The sequence below is a fragment of the Megascapheus bottae genome, chromosome 25, assembly GCF_031878675.1.
Source record: "Megascapheus bottae isolate mThoBot1 chromosome 25, mThoBot2.hap1, whole genome shotgun sequence".
Lineage (NCBI taxonomy): Eukaryota > Metazoa > Chordata > Mammalia > Rodentia > Geomyidae > Megascapheus > Megascapheus bottae.
In genome coordinates, this window is record NC_143533.1 from 16,858,562 (window position 1) to 16,875,633 (window position 17,072).

At 39.2% G+C, this 17,072-nt stretch overlaps 1 protein-coding gene across 2 annotated transcripts in view; it reads left to right on the top strand.

Moving 5' to 3' along the window:
• The window catches only part of Dmxl2 (Dmx like 2), a 102,253-nt gene that overhangs the window by 31,220 nt on the left and 53,961 nt on the right, over window positions 1-17,072 (top strand). The window contains exons 8-13 of one of the 2 annotated variants that reach the window (XM_090358411.1): window positions 1,347-1,530; window positions 2,422-2,596; window positions 6,615-6,854; window positions 7,878-8,149; window positions 9,644-10,340; window positions 11,026-11,147. In XM_090358411.1, coding sequence (XP_090214537.1) covers window positions 1,347-1,530; window positions 2,422-2,596; window positions 6,615-6,854; window positions 7,878-8,149; window positions 9,644-10,340; window positions 11,026-11,147 — 1,690 coding nt within the window. Of the gene's footprint in view, window positions 1-1,346; window positions 1,531-2,421; window positions 2,597-6,614; window positions 6,855-7,877; window positions 8,150-9,643; window positions 10,341-11,025; window positions 11,148-17,072 lie in introns of those variants that run through there. The other variant, XM_090358410.1, reaches the window with a different exon arrangement.

The window sequence follows — 17,072 nt, forward strand, 5'->3', positions numbered from 1 at the left end:
CCCTCTTAAATACATGTGGAAATAGTTCATACTTGACAGAAAACAGCATACGTTATAAAGATAACATAGAAACAATTTACAAATTTTTAAAGTTCATGTATAAGGCCTTGCCTTCAAATTATGTGCATAGGTTGAAAATATTTTTCAAGCTTGCTGTCCAACTTTATGTAATTTTTTTTTTTTGGTGCCAGTTCTGGGGCTTGAGCTCAGGGTCTAGATTCTGTCCCTGAGCTTCTTTTGCTCAAGATTAGTGTTTTACTACTTGAGCCATAGCTCCACTCCTGGCTTTTTTTTTTTTTTTTTTTTTTTTGTAGTTTAGGTACAATAAGAATCTCACAAACTTTCCTGCCCAGGTTGGCTTTGAACCGTAATCCTCAGATCTCAGCCTCCTGAGTAGTTGGGATTACAGGTATGAGCCACCAGCACCTGCCCATGTAAGCATTTTATTTTTTAAGAAAAATAGTTCTATACAACTTGGGGGAGGGTTAATGGGAGGGGAAAAATGGTAGAAGATGAGGGGGGGGGTTACACTGTTTACAAAGAAATGTATACATTACCTGAATTATGTAACTGTAACCCCTCACTATGTCACCTTTACAATAAAAATAAAATAAAAAATAGTTAATATCTCCAACAAAAAGAAAACAAACTTTTCTTTTATGATAAGATTGATTATTTTATTTATTTTAATGGGAATTGATGTATACTTTTTTTTTTTTTTTTGCCAGTCCTGAGCTTGGGCTCGGGGCCTGAGCACTGTCCTTGGACTTTCTCAAGGCTAGAGCTCTACCACTTGAGCCTCAGCACCACTTCCAGCTTTTTTCTATTTATGTGGTACTGAGGAATCGAACCCGGGTCTTCGTGCATGCTAGGCAAGCACTTTAACCACTAGGCCAAACTCCCGGCTGATGTATACTTCTATACGTGTACTTTGTAAGGTTTTATTATGAAATAATAAAGTTACGCATTTCTATTTGGATTTTAAGAAGGATCAGGCAAACTGATAAAGCTACTACCATCAACTAGATAGTTTAACTACATTTATTTTATTAAGGTCATCCTATAATTGATAATATTAGATTTTCTCTTGCTGTTGAATTTGTTTTGTTTAGAAGGCACTAATGTTTCTTCAGAGCCTTTCCAGAGCACATGAATAGTCAGACACTCCTTTCTGTGGCTTTCATCAAGACTCTCCTAGTTTTTTATGATGTTCACAATGGTACTTTAATTACTTTTTTCCATATAATGTGTTTTATTCTAAGGTTATATTTATAGTAGCAAATAGTAGTTTTTAATTAACCAGAGGATATTGATGTTGGTAACTTTGTTTTTCTTTTTGTTGTTAGGGGTTCTGTGTGTAATGTTTTACTAACTTCATGCCATGATGGTGTATGTCGGCTCTGGGCAGAAACTTTATTACCAGAAGACTGTCTTTTGGGTGAGCAGATTTGTGAGACTACTACCTCCAGCGTTGCCAGTACCCTTTCCCATGCTGGAAGACATAAAGATAGAATACAGCATGCTCTTGAGGTATTGTACTACTTAAGATGCTGAATGAATTCTTCTGCTAGCAGTTCATAAGCTGAGGTGTAGATGGAGCACATGACGCATGCAGTAATGATATAACAATGATAAGTTCTCACTTTATATTTACAAGATTTCATTTTTTTCCAGTGAAGCTAGATAGAAAATAATCTTAGATTTGTAGTCTAGGTAAATAACGTAATTTTCACTTTTTCTTTTGCATATCAAATGTCAAGATCTGTGGGAATAAATAGCTATGATTACTAAAATACGTAAAAGTTCTTGAACTTTGTTATAGTTGACTGTCTTATTTTTGTATTTTGAGGATTAAGTTGTACTTTTATTATTCTGACTAAAAAGGACTATTCAGTTCCTAGAAATATATTGTTTAATAAGATTTAGTGGAACAAAGTACTGAAATATTAACTAGTTTATAACAGGTTTTACATACTTATGCCCCATATTTTTTTCCTTTTTTTTTTTTTTTTTGCCAGTCTTGGGCTTAAGCTCAGGGCCTGAGGACTGTCCTTGGATTTTTCTCAAGGCTAAAACTCTACCACTTGAGCCACAGCACCACTTTTGGCTTTTTCTAACTATGCGGTACCAAGGAATCAAACCTGGGTCTTTTATGCATGCTGGGCAAGCACTCTACCACTAGGCCAAACTCCGGGCCCACCATATTTTTTTATCTTTAAATTACATCTAAGCCTCTGGTAATAAAGGGCTTTTAGAGGTCTTTGTACCTTGTGGTGTGTAGTGCTTTGCCTAGTATGTACGAGGTATGGGTTTAATCCCCAGCATTGAAGAAAAAGAGAGGGGCCTTTTTTTTTTCTTTTTGACATTTATTAGCTATTCCAGAGTTGGGTTCAGCAGTTCTTTTTTTAAATTTTATTTTAGACAATACACCATTTGAAAAATCTAAGGAAAGGACAAAGGAGATCTTCTGTTCTCGTAACTCACACTGAATTAATGCATGACCAGATGGCAACACATGAAGTTCAAAGACACATTTCCCACCATGCCAATGCACTGTGTCATTTTCATATCGCAGCCAGCATCCACCCCGCTGCAGGTAAAGACTTGTAAGGATTTCTTTCTTACTAATATGTTGGAATAATGTAAATAAATTTGAAAAGTGACTGATTTTATAACCTTTTAAAAATTTTGTATTTTTTAAAAATATTTTTTATTATAATTAATAGAAGGGTTACATTATATTTACCAGATAGAAGGTGCATAACTTCACAAACATTGATACCCTTTCTCATGACGTGGTCCCCATTTCCTTCCCACCCTCCCCCAAAATTTTGTATTTTTAAAATAATTCCTAATTGGAATAGGAATATAAGGTACCCTTTCTTGCGCTGGGACTAAGATTCATAGGGTATATATAATTTCCATAGGTATTTTGGGGCATCTTTGTCTAAAATGTAGCAAGGGTTCCAAATCAGTAGACCTTTAGATGAGCATGTGAACACAAATGGCCCTTATTAGTGTAATTTTTCTCAATATTTTTACAATTCTTCACAGCACTTCTTTGCAACCTTATCTAAATAAACTTTTTATAAGCATTTCTTGTTTTCTACTCCTGTAGACATCATTGGCCTAAGTTAAGGGAAAGATATATTTCTGTGTAACCTTGATAGTTTCTTTCATCTTATCTTCCCATGTGACTGAGAAGTAATAGGAAGCATGTTCTATGTTGGCAAAAGCATATTATAGACTCGTGCCTATAATCCTAGCTACTCAGGAGGCTGAGATCTGAGGATCGCAGTTCAAAGTCAGCCCTGGCGCCAGAAAACATGACATTCTTATCTCTAACCACTAAAAAAGAGGAAGTAGGGCTGTGGCTCAGGGGTAGGGTGGTAGCCTTGAGCTGGAGAGCTCAGGGACAGCGCCCAGGGCCAGAGTTCAAGCCCCATGACTGACAAAACCTATTTAGGAGCATCTTTTAGAAAATATTTTCGTTTTGGGTGAAAATGTAGGAGAAAGGTTGTAAATTTCTTTTGATGTTGCTGGTAGAAATAATGCTGTTTATAACAGTTACTTTATTGAAGCAGAGGTCTGTTGCTTCAAGGTAAAGAAGGTTTTCACTTCTTTACCAATTGTATTCATAACATCCTGCTGTACCTACATGCTATTTAAAAAGTAATTTTGTTGCTATGTGCTAGTGATTCACACCTGCAATCCTAGCTACTCAGAAAGCTGAGATATGAGGATCATGATTTGAAGCCAGCAGGCAAGAAGGCTATTGAGACTCTTACTTCCAATTAACCAAAAAAAAAAGCCTGAAGTGGGGCTATAGCTCAAGTGATAGAGCACTAGCCTTGAGCACAAAAGTTCTGGGGCAGTGCCCAGTCCCCAGGCTTAAGCCCTATGTATGGTGGGGGTGTATCAGCATACACACATGTGCGCGTATACACACACACACACACACACACACACAGACACACAAATGTTAAAAAAAAATTTAACTATGTATTTATAGGCACTACATTATAAACAGAACTTTTCCATTTTTTGAGGAAAAATTTGAACTTATAGTATACCCAAAAGAATAGTACAAGGCACACCATACCCTTTGTGCTAATTTACCATGTGTTAGCATACCTGCTATACCTGCTTTTGTTCTCTCCCCTCAGTGTGCATATATACATATATGTATACATATAGACACAAACACTATGTCTTTACTCCTTCTTTGAATGGTTATATTATTTAATATTACTCTTTACTTGCCCAGTATTACCTAAATATTTGAGGATATACTTCCAAACAAAAAGAGAATTGGTCTCCATAATCATAATACTGTTAACTACATGCAAGGAACATGGATAAGGTCATATATACTTCATATTCAAATTCTGATATAATAAAATGACATTTTTCATTTTTCTTTGCTTTGCTAGTCATCCATCCCCACAGATGTCAAAATAAGTATTTGGATCTTAAAAAATACCTCTCATTTTTCTTTTAGAATGCTTCGCAATTTGACTGGACATTGATGGCCCATGTCTATAATCTTAGCTATTCAGGAGGCAGAGATCTGAAAATTGAGGTTCAGAGCCAGTAAGGGCAGACAATTAAGAGACTCTTCAATTACGCAGAAAAAAAAATCTGGAAGTTGAAGTGTGGGTTAAAGATCACAAGGCCAGAGTTCAAGTCCAAACACCAAGCACCATTACTCCCCTTAAATTGTTTTGCAATCTGGACTGTTGGTGTATTGTACTACATAGGGTCAATATTTTTAGCAAGAGAGCACATAGGCATATAGGTTCTGTAATGTTTTATGGAAGTATTAATCTTTATTTTTATCATAAAGCCATGAAGTTCTGTCATCTCGGAACTGGAAAAAGGTAATTTAGAGTATAAAATAATGATATTTAAGTAAGGTACTTCATTTTTTTAAAGTATATTTTACCTTTAGGTTTTTTGTTTTTGTTTTTTTTGGTTGGTCCTGGGGCGTGGACTCTGGGCCTGGGCACTGTCCCTGAACTCTTTAGCTCAAGTCTACTGCCTTATCCCCAAGCCAGGCGTTGTCCCTGACCACCCTACTCTTGGAGCTACAGTGCCAATTCCCATTTTCTAGTGATTAATTGGACGTAAGAGTCTCACAGTCTTTAGTGCCTGGGCTGGCTTTGAACTTGATCCTCAGATCTCAGGCTCCTAAGTAGCTAGGAGTACAGGCTTGAGCCACTGCACCTTGTCCACTTTTTTTTTTTTGTGGGATAAATTACTAGGTGAAGGTATTTTTCTGTTTTTCTGCTTCCATTATTTTTCCTTGGCATTATTTCTCCTTAACCTTACTAAAATGTTTCAGTATTCAGAAGAGTTGGAAGAACAGTATATTGAGATAATGAACACTTTTGTATTACATCTTCCAGTTGTTAGCATTGACAGTTGGCTTTGTTCTGTGTGAATATACCTGTATGTACGCATGTTCAAAATATGCATGCGTATGAGTGGAATTTTCCTCATCTTTTCAAAGCTGACTGTACTTAGGAGCTCTAAGAATAGAAAATTTAATCACAATTCATATATAGGAAAATTACCCGAGGTCTTGCTCATGTTTTTAGTTAATCATTCTTAATTTTTTTTTTTGCCAGTCTTGGGACTTGAACTCAGGGTTTGAGCACTGTCCTTGGGCTTTCCTCAAGACTAGTGCTCTACCACTTGAGTCATAGCACCACTTCTGGCTTTTTTTTTTTTTTTTTTTTTTTTGCCAGTCCTGGGCTTGAGTTCAGGGCCTGAGCACTGTCCTTGGACTTTCTCAAGGCTAGAGCTCTACCACTTGAGCCTCAGCACCACTTCCAGCTTTTTTTTGTATGTATGTGGTACTGAGGAATGGAACCTGGGTCATTGTGCATGCTAGGCAAACACTCTACCACTAGACCAAACTCTCAGCCCCTCGGTTTTTTTTTTTTTTTTCTATAATGGCATTTCTGCTTTATTTTTCCATTTCCCTTCTCTAAACCAGGATTTAATCAAGGTTTGTTCATTGATATATTTGGTTTTGCAATTAATACTATAATTTGGAACTGTGTACTATTCTTTTTTTTTTTTTTTTCTATGTATGTGGTTCTGGGGAATTGAACCCAGGTCTTCATGCTTGCTAGGCAAGCTCTCTACCACCAGGCCAACTCCCAGCCCTCAAGTGTGTACTATTCTTAACATTTATGTTTCCTATTAAATTTAGTTAAGATTGGAAGCAACGTTAAATCTTCTTTGTCAGTAGTAGGACCACCTTTTGTAGAAGTATTATAAATTTTGTAGAAGTCATTATAAATGTTTGTCTTTTTTTTTTTTGGCTCAGTCATGGGGCTTGAACTCTGGGCCTGGGTGTTGTCCCCGAGCTCTCCATCTAAAGTCTACCTCCCTACCCCTTGAGCCTCAGCCCCACTTCCCATTTTCTAGTGGTTACTTAGAGATAAGAGTCTCATGGACTTTAGTGCTTGGGTTGGCTTTGAACCTCAATCATCAGATCTCAGTCACCAGAGTAGCTAGGATTACAGGTGTGAGCCACTCCTGGCTACTTGTCATGTTTTTAAAGAATTAAGACTATCAAAATGTCACCTGTTTTGTTTGCACAGATATTCCAAATGCCCTAGTTGGCACTGCATTCAACATTGATGATGGAAATGGGGGCTTTGTGGTTCATTGGCTGAACAATAAGGAATTCCACTTTACATCATCGACTGAAATATTTATGCACCAATTAAGAAAACTCTCGGAGAAACAGTTAGATCATGAAAGCAATGATGCAGATAGAGAAGATGAGGCGCGTTCACAGGAGGAAAAAGAGAGGGGTTTACGTATGAAGCTGGACCATGGTTAGTATGCAGTATTTGATCTTTCTCTCTAAAAATACAAACTTTTTTCTGGTACTTCTTATAGTTTGAAATTCTGTTCTTTTTTTTTTTTTTTTTTTTTACTTTTCTACTGTTTACTGATCATCTTCCATAGACCAGAAACTGTGCTAGGTCCTGGAAATAGCATTTCACTATTTAGCATTTTTTGTTTTGTTCTTTTTTTTTTTTTTGTGGTGTTGTTTCAAACTTGGGGCCTTCTGCATGCTAGACAAATGCTGTATCACTGAGATACAACCCTATTTTTTTCCATATTACATTGAGACAAAGTGTTGCTAAGTTGCCCAGTCTGGCCTCAAACTTAGAACCTTTCTGCCTCAATAGTTGGGATTATAGATGTGTGCCCCCATGTTTGGCAAACAGTCTTATTATTATTGTTTTTGTTTTATCCCTTTTGCTTTTGGGCTTGAACTCAGGGCATAGATGCTGACCCTGAGATTTTTCACTCAAGGCTCTACAAGTTTGAGCCGCAGTACTACTCCTCCAGTTTTCTGGTGGTTAATTGGAGGTAAGATTCTCATGGACTTTCCTGCCTGGGTTGGCTTTGTACCAAGATCTTCAGATTTTAGCCTCTTTAGCAGCTAGGATTACAGATGTGAGCTACTGGTATCCAGCTCATTTTATGTTTTGTGACATGTTATAACATGTTTTGAGGGCCATTTTGAAGTCCATATCTTTTTTTTGGAAAGTAGCTTTTTCTAATTGTAATAATAAGTGAAGGCTTGGTTTATCTACAAGTCCTACAGTCCTTTTTTTTTTTTTTTTTTTAGTGCTGGTACTGAGACTTGGACTCAGAGTTTCAAGATCCCCCTGGGATTTTTCACTCAGGCCAATGCTCTACTATGTGACTTCACTCCAGGTCCCTAAATAGAGTAATTTTCAATTCAGACAAGAAAATAATTTGCATAAATTGGAAAAGGGATTTATAGTTTGTAAAGGAATTTTGTAGTATTAAGTATATTCTGATAAACATGTTTTCTGATTCAGAATTATCCCTGGATAGAGAATCTGAGGCAGGTACAGGATCATCAGAACATGAAGATGGAGAAAGAGAAGGAAGTCCTAGAACCTGCTCACAACCTAGCATCCCAATGCCACTGCCTACAGTCCTGCTCGACCGGAAGATTGAAATGCTATTAACAGAATGGAATAAGAATCCTGACATGCTTTTTACAATTCACCCTGTGGATGGTACCTTTCTAGTGTGGCATGTAAAGTATTTGGATGAATATAATCCTGGAATATTCAGACAAGTCCAGGTACAGTTTCCTGACTAAAACAATTACTATGTTTCTTTGCAAAAAACATGGATAGCTGTGTAGACTTTGAAGATTTTCAGAATTACATACTAAAAAATGTGTTTTGAGAAGTCACTGATAAAGAATACTTGCTTTTGCTTTCAAAGATGACCAGTGGCCATATATTTGCAAAAAAATGAACTTTGGCTTTTGTTAGCAATACTGAATTTTGGTTTTTCTGAAAATTGCTAGCCTTTCAGTAAAGATAAGAAACTACCTTAACAGTATGACTCAAAATGAGGCCCTCTTTGCTGTGTTTCTTTGAGCGATTCTGTCCAGTCTGACAGCTTGGGAGATGGGAGGTACTATATGTCTGGGTTGATATATGAGCCAGAGCCTGTTCCCACCCTTCTGCTCCAGCCTGGGACAGCCAGCCCTCCTGTCAGACCCGGAGCTTGCCCAGGGTCCTCGTGATCACCCACTACCCTCAGTCTTATGGTGTTCGTCTAGGCTGTCCATGCACAAGCCATGCAACTGCTGGGTGGAGCTGCCCGCCTGCTTCTCTCCCAGAGCACTCCAATTGTGTCTAAGCCAGCGCCTGAGTCTGTTATTTATGGTGTGACCCCCTACCCCCACCCCGCAGGGCACCCTCTCCTGCTGAGGCTATTTGTTGCCTAATTTATTCATTGAGGTTACTTCCTCTGAGTGGTGAGCTTGTGCAGTGACTGAGGGGAGGGGCTGCCCTGCCACCCTGCCAAAGCACTCTGCACAGGGCAGGGTTTAAGTTATTGACCTGTACAATCTGCTTGCTGGCTCTGAAAGCTGGGTGGGACAGAGTCTCAAGCCCTTAATTTATTTTAGCAGCTGTTCCTGACCCTGGTGTGATTAGGCACTGATGTGGGATTCTTTCAGTTCAGAATAGTGGGATGTCTGGAGATCATACATATATATATTTTTCCCCCAGTCCTGGGCTTGAGCTCAGGGCCTGAGCACTGTCCTTGGACTTTCTCAAGGCTTGAGCTCTACCACTTGAGCCTCAGCACCACTTCCAGCTTTTTTCTATGTATGTGGTACTGAGGAATTGAACCCGCGACTTCGTGCATGCTAGGCAAACACTCTACCACTAGGCCAAACTCCCAACTTGAGATCATATTTTTTATATAAGTATTTCATTATATTTCTTTCTTTTTTTGTAAAAAAAAAATAAGCCCCTTTTTCTCTAGTTTTATTTCTAAATTAAGGCACTTCTATCTGTTATTTTTCTTCAGCTTTATTGCCATTTGCAGGCATGATTATGTTTGTTTTGATATGGAAGCAGTGCATTTGAAACTTCTTTCTTCTCTTAAGAAATTACTAGTAATACACTATTTCCTCAGTTTAAGAAAGGAATTAGATCATAAAGAGATTGCTAGAGAGCTGGGATTTGGAGTTTTGAAAAATAGAAGTGTCTTTGGAAGATGATTTTTGAGAAGAAAGCAAACTCCTTACACTGAGTCCTATGTTTGTGTTTTCTAGGTTTCTTTTTCTTCTCGGATTCCTGTTGCATTTCCCTCCGGTGATGCCAGCTCTCTTAGTAAAAACATCATGATGTATGCTTGTATAAATGCCATGAAAGAGTCCCACCACACTCCATCATACCAAGAGCTGATGCCGGAAGACAGTCTGCAGGGTCCACAGCTGCACTCTAGATCACACAGTACAAATATGAACATTTTAGCTCCTACAGTCATGATGGTCTCTAAGCACATAGATGGATCTTTAAATCAGTGGGCGGTCACTTTTGCAGATAAGTCTGCTTTCACCACTGTTCTAACTGTGTCCCACAAGTTTCGATACTGTGGTCATCGATTTCATCTCAATGACTTGGCATGCCATTCAGTTTTACCACTGTTACTGACGTCCTCCCATCATAATGCTTTGTTGACTCCTGAATCAGATTGTCAGTGGGAATCAGATAGTAATTTAAATCGATTAATAGATCCTGTGAAACATACAAAAGGTTTGTCTAAACAACCTATTAGAAATGCAGCAACTCGAACGTTTCATGACCCGAATGCCATCTACAGTGAACTTATTCTATGGCGTGTAGACCCAATAGGACCTTTGTCATATACTGGAGGAGTGTCGGAATTGGCTAGAATAAACTCTTTACATACCTCTGCTTTCTCTAATGTGGCATGGCTTCCAACTCTTATTCCCAGTTATTGCCTTGGTAAGTGTTCATTTTTTAGTTGCAAAATTAATAAAAGTATTGAAGCTATTCTTATGCACAGAATGGGTTATAATTACCATAATAAGTGTTCAAATGTCAATGTCAGACTTTTAGAATTTATTTATTTATTTTTTTGTGGGTCATGGGGCTTGAACTCAGCCTGAGTGCTGTCCCTGAGCTCTTCAGCTCAAGCTACTATTCTACCTTTGAGCCAAGCCCCACTTCCTGGTTTCTAGAGGTTAATTGGAGATAAGAGTCTCTGGTACTTTTGTGCCCTGGCTGGCTTTGAACCTTGATCCTCAGATCTCAGCCTCCTGAGTAGCTAGGATTATAGGCCTGAGCCACAGGGCCTAGCTAGAATTTATATTTTTGTAATCTATTTTTTATTGAGTTTTTGGCTTAATAATTTTATATTCATCAATTGTATCTATTAGGATTTAGGCATAGTTATGCCTAAAAAGAAAAGAGTAAATATTAGTTTTTTTTCTTTTTATTGTGTGGATAATATGCAGAGGGATTACGGTTACATACATATGTTCATTTCTTGTCAAACGTTTTTAACTCTTCCCCTGTTTTTCTCCCATTTTCCTCTCCCCACCCCACTTCCAAATATTTGTTTCTTATACTTCAATTAGTAATAAAATAAGCTATGATTATAACCAGAATTTTTCTTTTCCTTTGTCAGGCACATACTGCAATTCTGCAAGTGCTTGCTTTGTTGCATCTGATGGCAAAAATCTGAGACTTTATCAAGCTGTAGTAGATGCAAGAAAATTACTAGATGAGCTGTCAGATCCAGAAGCTTCTGTAAGTACTTGCTAATCTTTATTAGTATGTTAGTATTGATATGGACATACTCGTTACTTTATCTGGGGCTTTTGTTAGTGGTATTCAGGGAATGCTAGAGTAAGAATATGTTCTTGGCTCAAGATGGCAAACTTGGCAATTTTTTTTTTTGTCTGTCATGGGGCTTGAATTCTGGGCCTGGGTTTTATCCTTTTTTTTTTTTTTTTGGCCGGTCCTGGGCTTAAGCTCAGGGCCTGAGGACTATCCTTGGATTTTTCTCAAGGCTAGAACTCTACCACTTGAGCCTTAGCACCATTTCTGGTTTTTTTCTAAGTATGTGGTACCAAGGAATCGAACCTGGGTCTTCGTGCATGCTAGGCAAGCACTCTACCACTAGGCCAAACTCCTGGCCCTGAGCTCTTCAGCTAAAGGCTACTGCCCTACCCCTTGAGCCACAGTACCACTTCCAGTTCTATAGTGGTTAATAGAAGATAAGAGTTCCAGGGTCTTTAGTGCCCAGGCTGGCTTTGAACCTTCATCCGTCTGCCTCCTGAGTAGCCAGGATTACAGCTGTGAGCCACTGTGGCTGGCTGTGGCAGTTTTGTGTGTGTGTGAGTGTGAGAGAGAGTGTGCACGCGCACGCGTGCCATTCCTGTGGTTTGAACTCGGGGCCTGGGTGTTGTTTCTCAGCTTTTGTGCTCAAGGCTAGCATTTTACCATTTGAGCCACACAGCTCTATTCCAGCTTTTTGGGGGTAGTTAGCTGATCTAAGAGTCTCAGTGGACTTTCCTGCCCAGGCTGGCTTTGAGTTATGAGTCTCAGATATCCTGAAAGGTATGAGCTGCCAGTGCCCAGCATAGTTTTTAAAAACACGGATCCCAAGACAGAAATTAAAATGTTAGTGACATACTGCATATTAGTATATATAACATACGAAAAAACAAATGTAATATCTTTAAACTATTATTTATTCTTAACATTTTTAAGATTCTTTGTTCCTTTAGTTTTGCTGTTAAGACATCCTTACCAAACTATATATTGTTACTGGAACACTTGAACTCCTGCAAGCTTGACCCTCCTTTGAAACAAAGGCCAGGCACACAACTTGTGCTTATAATTCTAGGTACTTGAGAAGCAGAGATGAGGAAGATTGTAGTTCAAGGCCAACCTGGGCAAAAAGTTAATGAGAGTCCATCTCTACTAATAAAAGCTGGGTATAACTCATCTCTCGGCTTCATGGAATGTGTAAAGGGGTAACTCATGGTCCAGCCTTGCCTAGGCATATTTGCAAGACTATCCAAAACGTTAAGTCCTGGTGTGGTGGTGGTGTTTAAGTGGGTAGAATACCTGCTTAGTAAGAGGAAAATCCTGAGTTCAAACCCCAATACTACCAGAAAAATATTTCCTGCTGAACTGAAACTTAGGGATTTGAACAGTGAATTTTTCATTTACATATCTCTTTATAAAACAATTATTCTAATGAAGATGTTTCCAGTATTGGACACCCAATAATGTTCTGGTGTATCTGTGAATTTCTTCTCTAAGTTTTAGTGTCTTCCTTTAAGAAGCTTTAGGGGCTGGGAGATTGGCCTAGTGGTAGAGTGCTTGCCTAGCATGCACGAAGACCAGGGTTCAATTCCTCGGTACCACATACATAGAAAAAAGCTGGAAGTGGTGCTGTGGCTCAAGTAGTAGAGCTCTAGCCTTAAAAAAGTCCAAGGACAGTGCTCAGGCCCTGAGCTCAAGCCCAGGACTGGCCAAAAAAGAAGCTTTAAATTTGACTGAAAAGAGAAATTGATTTAATGTTAAGTAATCATTTAAGACAGAAGATATAGCTAGAGGTGTTTTGTAGTTAATCACTACAGTATGGCTCTCAATGTGTTTTATAATTTAGAGAAGTGAGAGATCAGATTAGGGTAGGAATTCTTATTAATGCCAGCTACTATCTTTATAATTATGGGCAGCATTTTGGTTTGTTCTTGATGAATAGGTAAGATTTAGAACTTAGTTTCCAAGTGTTTAGAAACTCTCCAGTCGTTGATGCCTAGTTAGAATCCACTGTGAGCCCACTATGATCTCTCAGTCCTTTAAATTTCATTGAGGTTTGTGTTATTACTCAAAATACTGTTTTAGGGTGTGTTTCATAAGGGCTAGAAAGGAGCTGTTGAATTGTGCTGTTCTTGGCTAGAGAGCTCTGTAAGTGCCCGATAGACCCTATCATCAGTTCATCCTGTGTTGTTGACCTCTTAGATATCTTTACTGGTTTTCTGTTGAATCGTTCTGTCTGATATCATGAGGGGTGTTGAAGTTTCCATTGGTAATTGTGAAGGTGTCTTATTTTTTTCCTCAGTTCTTTTTTTGGGTGGGGGGAGGGGGAGAGGGGAGGTCTTGGGGCTTGAACTCTGGGCCTGGGTGTTGTCCCTGAGCTCTTCAGCTCAAGGCTACTGCCCTACCCTTGATCAGAGTCCCACCTCCCTTTTCTAGAGGTTAATTGGAGGTAAGAGTCACTGGTCCTTTTGTGTGGGGGCTGGCTTTGAACCTTGATCTCAGATCTCAGCCTCCTGAGTAGCTAGGATTAGAGGCATGAGCCCCCTCACCCAGCTTCTCTCCATTTTTAACAGTAGGAACATAGCATTTTCTTCTCCCCATTTTTAATAGTAGGAATATAGCATTTTCAAGTCTCTTGCCTCTGCGTTTGCTGTCACATCAGTTTCTTTGAATCTGACCCCACTGTTTCCAATAAGCAATTTTATGATTATATTGGAGTCCATCGTAATAATCCAGAATTTTCACCCACCTCAAGATTCTGAATTTATTCAGAGCTCTTGGATTGGAGCTTTGAGGGTGGGCCTGTTATCCAGGCTATCATGGTAGGATACTTGCACACGTGAAATGGAGATACAAGAAGTGAATAGCTGACCATGGGGGCTCACATCTGTAATCCTACCTACTTGGGAAGTGGACATAGTAGGTTGAGGTCTAAGACCACTAGGAACAAAATTAGTGTCTCTGCCTCAGAAATATAAGCGGTATAAAAATATAAGTGGTATAAAAATATAAGTGGTAGCACAATCCTAGAATGTGGCCTATGTCCCTGCCTAAAAAACAAACAAAGCCAAAAGGCCAAAGGCATGCCTCTAGTGGTAAATCCCTGCCTAGTGAACTTAGGCCCTGGGTTAGCAAAACATTAGCCTATATTAAAATTTTTATTTTATTTTTTTGTGGGTCATGGGGCTTGAACTCTGGGCCTGGGTGTTGTCCCTGAGCTCTTCAGCTCAAGGCTACTGCCCTAACCCCTTGAGTCTCAGCCCCACTTCCCATTTTCTAGTGGCTGATTGGAGATAAGAGTCCCACATTCTTTAGTGTCTGGGCTGGCTTTGAACTGTGATCCTTAGATCTCAGCCTTCTGAGTAGCTAGGATTACAGGTGTGAGCCACTGTGCCTGGCTTAGCTGATATTTAAATTTTTAATATTAGATTTAATTTAGATTTTTTGCAATATTTTTTGAGTTCCTAAAAAAATACTGCTTTAAACTGTTGTCTAGATTTTTTTTTTTTTTTTTTGCCAGTCCTGGGCTTGAGCTCAGGGCCTGAGCACTGTCCTTGGACTTTCTCAAGGCTAGAGCTCTACCACTTGAACCTCAGCACCACTTCTGGCTTTTTTTTTTTTCTATGTATGTGGTACTGAGGAATCGAACCCGGGTCTTCGTGCATGCTAGGCAAGCACTTTAACCACTAGGCCAAACTCCTGGCCCCCCCCACTTTTTTTTTTTAAGGTGTGTCTGTGTCTGCATCTGCTGGTGTCCCTGAAATTTTGTGCCTAAGGTGCATGCTCCATGCACTTAATTTTGGTGTTATCCAAAGTGCTTGGTAAATCCACTAGTTCTATCTATTTGTCTGTCTGTCTGTCTGTCTGTCTGTCTGTCTGTCTGTCTGTCTATCTGTCTATCTATCTATCTATCTGTCTGTCTATCTATATCTATGATGCTAGCCCAGAGTTAAGAGTTGTGAGCACGCAAGGTAATCATATTACACACTGTAGCTGGAATTTGTATCTATTCCTGTGAATGTATCTTAGTCTTGGCTTCATATTGGAAAAACTTTAAAATTTTCTTGTGATCAAATTGTACTGTAGACTAGTAAACGAATGTGCAGTTGAAATTGAGAATCAGTGGGTCTACAGCAATACTTAAACTTTCATATACCCATGAATGTGGAGATGATATTGAGTTGTAGGTGTATTACTTCAAGGCTGGAGTGTGCTTTTTTCCCCCCACTTTTTTTTTTTTTTGCTAGTCGCCTGAGCACTGTCCTTGGGCTTTTCTCAAGGTTAGCACTCTGCCACTTGAGCCACTTCACCACTTCCAGCTTTTTCTATGTATGTGGTACTGAGAAATTGAACCCGGGCCTTCGCGCACTCTACCAGTAGGCTAAACTCCCGGCCCTTCCCCCACTTTTTTGAAGACTGTGTTTGTTTGTTTGCCAGTCCTAGGGCTTGAACTCAAGGCCTGAGCACAGTCCTTGGGTTTTCTCAAGGCTAGTGCTGCTCTACCATTTGAGCCACAGCCCCACTTCCAGCTTTTTTCTAGGAATCGAACCTGGGTCTTCGTGCATGCTAGGCAAGCACTCTATACTAGGCCAAACTTCTGGCTCCTGGAGTGTGCTTTTAGAAAGCTTCCTGTTGCTGTTGGAATGTTCCATTGATGGCAGAGAATTGTGGTCAGACAAGGTGATAATGTTGCATATTGTAGCTGGAATTTGTATCCATATATCTATTGTATTAAATGTTCATTGATATAGCAGAACTTTACTATGTGTTGTGGAAATCTTAACATTTCAGTTTTAGAAACTATAGGTCATAGTTGAATCGAGATTTCAGTGAATGAACTCAGAAGACTGTCAACACTTTAAATTCTGAATTTTGGGTGAATGGCTTATAGCCATAGAGTTAGCTCTTCCCAGCCACTTATCTTCTTTCTTGATTTAATAACTTTAAAATCTGTTCCCATAGTACTCTCTGGCATACTGCTTATACAAAATGGAAAAATTCTACAATTCCATTGTACATGCTATTTCCTCTTAGAGCTGACAACCTAAGGGCTAAACTGAGAGTTATGCCCTGTTGTATTTTGAAGGTATGGATAAATAGTAGAGCCTTGTGCTGAGGGGAAATCTTTCAGGCATTTACTTTAGGTAAACTCATGGAAAGGTTTTTATATAAGAGTTCCTTGGAAGGTGGCAGAGGGAGGACTGCTTTTCTTTTTCAGCAGAAACTTCTGGGAACTTGAGGGATTCAGAGTTTGGCTTCATATGTGAGTTTAAATGTCCTTGTCCCAAGTGACTTCCACTTCCTGGTATGACTGCATTCAGTCTGGTCTAGATGTACTTCTCCCTTGGCACATTGAACAGATGCACATCGCATATTTAGGCATTGGACCTGATGAGCTAGATCCTCAGCTTTTGTCTGTCCTGGGCTTTAACCTGTAAAAATTAGATGCCTTGAAATTGTGTAGCATTTATTTATGTAAACATTGTCAATTTTTCTAAGGTCTTAGTTAACTTTTTTCTTTTTTTGGTCAGTTCTGGGGATTGAACTCGGGTCTGGACATTGTCCTTGGGCATTTTTTGCTCAAGGCTAGCACTCTGTTGTTTGAGCCACAGTACCACTTCAGGCCTTTTCTGTGTAAGTGGTATTGAAGAATCCAACCCAGGGCTTTAACCATGCTAGGCAAGCCCTCTACCACTAGGCTATACTCCCAGCCCTGTCTTAGTTAACTTTAAGAATGAGATACCATAGAAAGTTGGACTTTTTTTTTTTTTTTTTGGTTGTTGTTGTTAATCATGGGGCTTGAACTCAGGGCCTTGATGCTGTCCCTGAACTCTTTAGCTCAGGGCTAGCACTCAGCCACTTTGAGCCATAGCTGCACTTTTGGTTTTCTGGTACTTA